This window comes from Bos mutus, chromosome 9, assembly GCF_027580195.1.
Source record: "Bos mutus isolate GX-2022 chromosome 9, NWIPB_WYAK_1.1, whole genome shotgun sequence".
Classification (NCBI taxonomy): domain Eukaryota; kingdom Metazoa; phylum Chordata; class Mammalia; order Artiodactyla; family Bovidae; genus Bos; species Bos mutus.
This window is the reverse complement of record NC_091625.1, coordinates 50,505,772-50,514,898: the sequence shown is the minus strand read 5'-3', so window position 1 is coordinate 50,514,898 and position 9,127 is coordinate 50,505,772. Positions and strand designations below refer to the sequence as shown.

Genomic DNA, 9,127 nt, shown 5'->3' with positions numbered 1-9,127 from the left:
ACAGCCTTTTCTTGGGTAAGAACAATGCTAAATTTCCAACATTAAAGGCAAAAAAAAAAAAAATCACTGCACATTTTTTACCGACAGAGTCAGATTGGTGAATTAGTGAAATCTACTGCTCAGTAATGGCCTTTTCCTTATGGCTTCTTACTAAAATATTGACTACCTCCTAAGTGGTTGCAAATTTATCAGTTGTCTTCAGAGCTCCCTTCTCAATCTCTCTCCCAACTGAAGGCAGAAAGCTCTGCACAAAAGAACATTTATTAGCATGTGTTTTATTTGCTGGAGTGAGATCCCAGGAAAAAGTAAAGTGAGTTTGCTTTCACATCAGTTCGACAACAAAGGCAGTGATTTGCCTTAATACCAAGAGGAAACAAAGTCTCTTGAACACCCACTGGTTTGCTTCAGTTAAGCAAAACTAGCTTACAGAATTTTCCTCTACAAGTATCAACAAAAGGCTTTTCCAATGATGCTTAAACACAAGTTGTGCTGGAAGGACTAGCAGCTATGTGATGTACGGTTGTCCTTGGAGTTATTTCCCAGATCATCTCCATGGTCTCACCCATACTGTAAACTAGAATCTACAGTTTATTTTGCTATAAAACTAAAAATCTATTTAATATTTTGAAATTCAATTTTATAACTTTATATAAACTTTTAAAACTCAAGTTAAGGGTAAAGTTCTCCCTTACAGGGAACAGCTTTATCTCTTTGAAATAACTCTACTACATCCACTCAGGTTTAATTGGTAAATTTCTGTTATTTATAAATTTCCATACAAATTGGTAACTCAGGGTAGTTTTATCTTCATATTACCAAAATCAAAATAGGAAATAGGAAAACCCTGTGGGTGACACCTAATAAACCTTTAGGGTATAAATGTAACTCATCACACATGAGTTATTGTAAGGGCTATTAAGTTATTTTAAGCCCATCTTCTCCTTTAGGTTTAGACATAACAAATTCTACTTAAAACTGAAGAACTTAAGGACTAGAAGTGTTTAAGACCTTATATAGTTTAAAAAAATGAGTTCCACAGTGATTAGCCCAAAACCATCAAGAAGCAGAGCCAGGACAATCCAAATGAATCTATTTCCACTACACCATGCTTTGTACAGGTTAGAAACTTTAATAATTTTTAACTACTATTTATAGTTCATGTCTTTCTTCGAAGAAAAAGAGTAACTCAGACATTAAAAAATAGATAATTTTTGGAAAGTTTAACTATTATGTATTATACCATTAGAAATAGATGCTTTTAAAAAAAGACATTTTACAAGGGTAGGAAACATGTACACTGAAATTCCACACCAGTCTTTATTTATACTTAGGGGCCTGAAACAAATCTTATAATTACCTCTTCCAAATTACATTTTATTCTCTTAATGGTGTGGTTTATCCCCATTACACAAAAACAAGTATGATTATTAATACACTAGAAATATTTTAAAAGAAAACCTCTTAAGACAGATTTTTATTAACCAATTCAGACAAATAATTATCTCAAAAAATTAATCTATTAATTTTCTGGTGGTGTCATTTTAGAAAAGATTTCATAACCAAATTACACATCTAATTAATTTATATGTAAGTTTTAGCATTCACATCCCAAATCATGGAAGCCCTATTTTTTATAAAATCTTACGACTCAAGGTAAACATACTTCATTACATGTCAATGAAATGATGAATTTTCTAAACTGAAAACCCAAATATCTAACACTGATATATTTACTAGTAATCATATACATTAAGACTATGCTTTTAAAACTATCTACAGATTTTAAATGATAAGCTGGTATATTATGGCAGAGTAAACCAAACTGTCAAATACTACTTTTGGCTCTAGTTCATATCTTAAATGAACAAAAATGTGCATATCGTAGCCAGAATTTTTCTGTAGAATTTTATTTTGAAAATATTATTTCACTTGAAGATTGTTCTAAAAAACATTTTAAGATATGAAAATGTTATACAACTTATTTATTACAAATTAATCAGATAATTAGTTCTGTAATTAGGTACACGGTGTTAAGCTCATCTACATAAAAAATATTGCACATTTTCCTTTACTTTGTCTCCAGATGTGACTGATGTCTAAACTATATAGAATTCCAAACTATTTAAAAGTTACTGTGTGAAATGTCAACTTTATAAATATCAGAACTGCACTGTAAAACAATCATTTTGGTAAACATGCATTTATTCACAGTTGACTTGTTTCTTCAAGATAAATGCATAACTGCTCAAAATTATTTAAGAACCTATGTAGAGGTACAAGAGCACACTATTACAAGTCTATTTCTACCTTCATTTTGAGGAAACACTGATCTTGGCAAAAACCTGGCTTACTTTCAAATGAACTATTGCTGGTAAGAAGGCATACTTTAAAACTTTTCTGTGATCTGCACCTGCTCTTTCCTTTCTAAATTAAAATGTAAAAGCATTGGTTTCCAGAGGTTTATCTATTGTGGCACAAGTGAGTAATCATATAAAATGGACCCTAGAAGCAGTTCAGCATTTCAGTGCCTGCAGAGCCTCATTTTATTCCTAAGTTATGACTGCCTTAAGTTGCTAGATCACTCACTGATCATAATTTTAAGAAAGTGACAAAACCAAATCATTTTAATGTTATGAAATTGACACAAACCTGCATAACACAGTATTCTTCCACTGTGCTGAGGTTATATTATACTTTAAAAATATAAACAAACATATTCAATTGTGAGTTTTAGTTCTATAGTAATCCCAAAGTGTTTAAAATACACTTTAAAATAGAAGTGGTAACTACAGGATATAGTTCCGGACTTGAATTGCTATTAGTGTCAAACACAATCATTCCTTATAAATAATTCTAGTGGTGCACTGGTCTGATTGATTCTAGCAATTTCATTAACAGGAGTGAACCATATTTTATACACAGAGAATATATTACTTGAAAATCCCCCAAACAGGAAAAATTTAGAAAGCTGTCAAATGCCTCCAAATGAAAAGTAAAGATCTGTTTCTGGCCCTCTTCTACATCTTTATAGTTGGAATCTGACAAAAATCCATGGGTACAATTTACAAACTTTGACAAACTATTAAGTTAAAACCAATTTCTTTGGGGGAGATGAGAGGAAGTACCTTTAAAACCTGTTATACAAAATTCCAGCTGCCTTTTTATAAAAGTACGTTCCTTAGACTAAAATCATAAAATTAAGGTGCAAGAGTTTAACAAAAATGAACTAAAGAGCTTTATTGACATCACAGTACATTCAAGAATAATTTTAAGAACATTACAGCTGAAAGAGAATGGCATGTTTATAGTCTTATTATGCACTATGTTTTGAAAAAAATGTAATAGAAAGAAATCCTATTAAGTAACTTGGAGCAGCATTTGAAAAAAGTACACCTATTTACAGATTAAAAAAAAAAATTCTGGTTTCACCTACACAGCCACAATATGCCTCTATAATGAGACAAGCCCTTAAAACTCATGGAATTTTTTAAACATCATGGCATTGTTGCCACATCATTCCTCAGCGTTTACGACGGGGAGGGGTTGTTGATCTGAAAAAAAGAAAGGGAAAAGATAAAATTTAAAAATAAAAATGTATTTTATACTCAAGAATCTGCAATTTTCAAATAAATATTATTATATAGGATTTCTAAAATTACTTATGATTATGATCATTTATCAAGTACCAAACTGAGTTTATTAAAGAGAGAGAGAGAAAGGACACTTTCAACTTTGAATAAATTCAGTCAAATTTTTTTTTTTTTTAAATCAGACAAAATACTTTAAAAAGTATACTACCTTGATCGGGACTTAGACTTGTGTTTGCGGCTTGCCTTCTTACCAGACCTTTGAGATTTCTCCATGGATCGCGATCGACTATGTTTAGGCTTCTTAACCTTCTTTTCTTTGCTACTTCCTGGAGATTCAGAACTGCTCCTTCCACTAGAATCAGAGCCTGAATGTTTTTTACTATCTTTGGTAGTGCTTTTCTTACTATCCTGTCTAGAATCATGTCTTATGATTTTAACAGATATAGAACCACTCCTAGAGAACGTTCTTTCACTTTCTCGTTTCCTTTTTAACCTATCATCCTGACTACTGAACTTAAAGTCTTTTTCTTCCCTTTTTTGTTTCTCTTTTCTTTTATCCTGTTCACGTTCCCTTTCTTTGTCTTTCTTTTTTCTATCTTTATCTATACTTCGACTCCTCTCCTTTCTCCTCTCTTGTTCTTTAACCTCACCTTTATGCTTATGACTGCTTCCACTAAGACTTCCACGTTGATCATCAATTTTACGTCTATCTCGACTCCTACTACGACTGGACCGATTGGTTCGCCTATCCCTTGAGCGACTTCTACTTCTACGTCTCTCTCGGGAAGGACTTCGATTTCTTCGTCTTTCCCTTTCAATGCTATTTCTGTTAGATCTCCTCCTATCTCTAATCTTCACTCTAGCCCTATTGCTCTCTATTTTAATTCTTCGAGAGTAACTTCTACTCCTACTACGCCTAGCTTTAATTGTTGGAGATCTACTCCTACTATGTCTCTTTTTTCTTTTAGGAGAAGAAGATCGGGAAGAAGTGCGACTACTACCTGAGCTAGAACTGTATGAAGAGCTAGAGACAGAACTACTAGTACTACTACTTCGGCTATTGCTACTGGAACTACCACTACTAGAACTTCCTGATCTACTCCTTCCTTGTTTCTCTTTTTCTTTATGTTCTCTTTTTGGTTCTAAAACTGATGTAGTTTCATTTGAAGTTCTTTTCTTTTCATTAACCACATCACCATCTGCTTCTCTTGCTTCTAGTAGTGATAAACTATTTTGCTCTTTATGGATAAATTCATTCATCTCTTTTGTAACCCTTTCTGATTGTTGCTTTTCTTCTGAAACAGAAAAAGACAAAAATAGTAAGACAGGCAAACATACAATGAAAAAACTTCCATACTAGCAAATTTCAAGCCATAAGACTATAAAAATAGAGCAGCACTGTTCAACAGAAATAAAATGCAGTAAGCAATTCAGGGTTTTTTAACAGCTACTAAACAGTTTTTTAACAGCTACTAAAAAGAAACAGGTTTGAAATTAATCTTCATATTTTATTAACCCAATATATAAAAAATCATTTCAACATCCAATGAGTTAAAAAGAAAATCAAAATATTCTGCTCTTTTTTTGTGTATTGTAAAGTCTTTGAAGTCTAGTGTGTATTTTATACCTACAGCACATTTCAGTTTAAGCTGGCTCCATCTGAAATGCTCAGTAGCTACATGCAGTTAGTTACCTGTCTGGACAGCACAAAATGGAGCACCAAAGTGCAGAGGTACAGTAAAGCAGGTAAGAAAACATTTCCCTCTTACACAGTAAAGCAACCTGAAGGTAATTAGTAATTTATAGGAAATTTTTGGTTGTTAGCTCAATAATTACTTCTGAAATTGTCCAGTAAGATTTTTCAAACAATAAAGTCTATGTAAATATTCTTTCACTATTCCTAGTATCATTATATAAACTAAGAGCTGTACACATGAATAACATTTTACATAATTAAATTCTACAGTGAAGTTGCTGAGATGTGTGTGACTCTTTGCGATTCCATGGACTGTAGCTTACCAGGCTCCTCTGTCCACGAAATTTTCCAGACAAGAATACTGGAGTGGGTTGCCGTTTCCTTCTCCAGGGGATCATCCTGACCTGGGGATTGAACCTGGGTCTCCCACATTGCAGGCAGACCCTCTGAGCCACCAGGGAAGCTCAACTAAATTCTAAAAAGTCCTCTACTGTCCTTAAATATGTTAGCTACAAATTACTCTTCAATAGTTTATAATGTATTCCTTTCAAAAGTCTTTTCATTTTAGGAACTTCAATGAGAAATAAAAAGACACCAAATAGTTTAACTTACAGTCAACAGAATTAATGTCTCCCAAAACAAAAAAAGTTTAATTTTTAGAAACTACATATTTTGAATAATATAATTAATTTTGACTTTTAAGTTTGATAAAAATTGAAAATGAGTCAAAAACCTTAGTTTCAATTACATCATATAGTATTTATAATCTAGCTTTGATTCTATCCTGTTATTTTTAGGTTCATTAAAAAATAATAAAAAGAAATACAAACTGAACTGTACAAACACTAAGTGAGTCTAAAAAATATACCTTCCATCTGTTTATCATGTAACAGCTGCTGTTCTTTTTCTTTTCTCCAAAAAGCTTCCTGTTTTTGCCGGATTCGATGCCGTAATTCCTCATCATCAGTGTCAGATGATTCAGAACCTCGGTTGCTCCTCTCATCTTCACTGTCTCCTGATCCATAACCACCCAGTCCACCTGTGTGCATAAAGCCCAGTCTATCACATGTAAACATTATTCTATGCACTAAAAACTTTTTAAGGTCCGAGAAGAAAGCTCATTTCTTTTTTCATTGCCTTTTCTTGGAAGAATATGCTTATTCGGGGTGGGGAGGAGTATAAATTACAATGCTTAAGGAGTATACAGAATCCTCAAGAAAACTGATACTTAATATCTTATTCTTTCAAGAATATTTCATATATTGCTCACCATAGGGAATCTTGAAAATGACTGTCTTATTGTCCCTGCTAACCAACAAAACTATTTAATAGGGCAGTAATAAAGCCTAACTAAAGCATAATCAATTCAAACTACCTTACACAAATTTATGATGATCCTGAAAATATTTCTAAAATTAACTCTTTCATTGTTCAAAGTTCAAAAATCCAAGGGATGCTAAATATTTTTTCCCTAACAATATTAGAATACTGTAATTCTCAATGGTACAGAAACGGCAAGGTGCTATGTAACTGCTCCCCACCCTGAAGTGATCTAGACAGTAGTCATAACAAAATCATATGGGCATTTGGTTTCACCCATTTCTGCTGATCCTCACAAATATTAATTTGAAATGCAGATTCGGAAAAGGCAAGTTCAAGCTTTTATACACTTGACACTGTATCATGCAAATGGCAAATTATGAACATCACTACTATCACGCTCTAAGATAAACCCTTTCCTCTATGGTAAAACTTGACTTGCTACAATACAATCTAAATAAAGGTCCTTAAAAGCATTTATGGATAGGTTCTTCCCTAAGGCACGTATTCAATAATTATGAAAGTGAGCTTAAATGCTATCATGGCTAAATTATGTACTATTACAACTTGTACTAATAAACTATGAATTAGTCACCACATTTGTAATAATCTCACTGTGAATGCTTTAGTTTAAAAAAAAAAAAAAAAGCAAACCTTCTAGAGACTGATATAACCCTAAGACCTAAATTTTATACACTGAGTAGGCCCAGTACAGTTTCTAAACAGAACATGTAGAGAGACAAGGTAAGTGTGATTTTCCCTTTAAGGCCCTCTCACAAGTAAGGAGAATACTTACCGAGTCCAGTGAGGGAAGCCAGTGCACTGGACTGTGCCAGCTGTTTTGCAGGAGCTTTGTATCACATCAACAACAGGAACAACATGTTAACACAAATAGCCACGATTTCATAGTCATGAGAGTCTACGGTATTGTTAAATCTACTACTATTGCTGCTTTTTGGGGAGAGAAGAAACATTAAAAACATAACATTCATTTTAAACCAGTAGTATGTCTGGCCTTGAAACTATAACTCTGATGTGAGCTGAAACTGGTTGATAATGAGGGAAAATGTTGACCAATACACCGGTATTTTTATTTTTGAGGTATGGACCATAACTAAAATATTCTTTCAATATACTTTTTAAGTGTTACTAAAATCATGGGGGGGTGGGACATATTACTTGCTTCTGTAAGAATTACAAGTGGTAACTGTGAAAATTCTGAAGGTTCATAATTCAGTAGTCAAACTAAATGCATTAGAAATCATACACCTAATACCATGGTATCTATATAGTAAAAAAAAAAAAAAATCAGGTAAAATTGAACATCAAGAATTTTCCACAGTACATGTTATAGAACAATAGCAAAATTGCTAATTTGTGCTTAGGTAGGCTGGATAAAACAAAAATATATGTATAGTTTTAATATGGTGTCTACAAATCTAATATTTCCCAAAGAGTTAGAACATGCAAGAGGATCCATAATCTGCTAGTAATTCAACAAGGACAACAAAAAAGTCCAGAGTAGCCACCAAAACCAAAGAGCCCCAGAAAAAGAAAACCAAGAACACCCACAATATACCTTTCGTTGCTTTCCGGTGTGCATCTTTGGCTATGTAATAAATTTCTTCATCTGTGACATCTAGTAGAATTTCAGTCAGAAGCATTTTTGTCAGCAACATCTAAGGAAGGATATTTTATACGTTTGTTTTTTATTCCTAATTATTACAGTTACTAACACAGTTTGAAATTTTCAAAAAAATTAAAAGGCAAAGCCATTTTATAAAACATTTTTAAAGATCAGATTAGCTATTCTAAGGAACAGAGTATCTTGAAAATTATTGTAAATTATCAGAACTTTAAAAACATTTTAAATCATATGGATTAAAATATATATAAGAATTTATCTGTAAAGCAGAAACACTGAAGTCTAATTCTGGAGACAAACATTTTTTTTTAAGTCCCTATTAATAAAAGTTTCCAGAAGTGTTTTAAATTGAGAGGAATATCCTTTCACTTAATAATATTATTAGTAAGCACCAAAATACTAGTTTCTTATGTCACTTTGGAATTTACATTAACCCTCAGCTCAAAGTAAAATCTAAGGGGAAAAAACAAGGAAAATAAGGAAACGGCAATTACTGCATTTTGTGAAATGAAATCCTTTTTTTCTTTATTACCATCGTATAGCATACAATAGACTTGAAGTAAGAGCTGCATTCTAGCACTTGTTTGGCTACCCACAGCTGTTTCAAATGTGGACCTCTCTGGGATCCAGATTACTCATCTACTAAAATAAGAGTACATCGAATCAGCATCACCTAAGGACATTCCAAAGATCACTGACCAACCAACATGAGAAACACAGCATATTATATACCCAATCTCAGAAATGTACAGTACACATTATAGACACTGAAGGCTGTGAAATCTTTCAATGAAACATCTTTAACTGTGTTAAACCTAGAGCTTCCTGAATTTTTCTATACATTCTTTTAATCTTCTACAGTATACAAAAAACACA

At 32.6% G+C, this 9,127-nt stretch overlaps 1 protein-coding gene across 3 annotated transcripts in view; it reads right to left on the bottom strand.

Annotated features, from left to right (window-relative positions):
• Positions 1-1,886: 1,886 nt before the first annotated feature.
• The window catches only part of PNISR (PNN interacting serine and arginine rich protein), a 28,275-nt gene continuing 21,034 nt past the window's right edge, over positions 1,887-9,127 (bottom strand). For all 3 annotated transcript variants that reach the window (XM_070376559.1, XM_070376560.1, XM_070376561.1), the window contains 5 exons: positions 8,186-8,285; positions 7,403-7,456; positions 6,155-6,325; positions 3,799-4,885; positions 1,887-3,551 (listed from right to left, as the gene is read on the bottom strand). In XM_070376559.1, the coding sequence (XP_070232660.1) occupies positions 3,521-3,551; positions 3,799-4,885; positions 6,155-6,325; positions 7,403-7,456; positions 8,186-8,285 (1,443 nt within the window). In that variant the 3' untranslated portion in view covers positions 1,887-3,520. The remainder of the gene's footprint in view (positions 3,552-3,798; positions 4,886-6,154; positions 6,326-7,402; positions 7,457-8,185; positions 8,286-9,127) is intronic.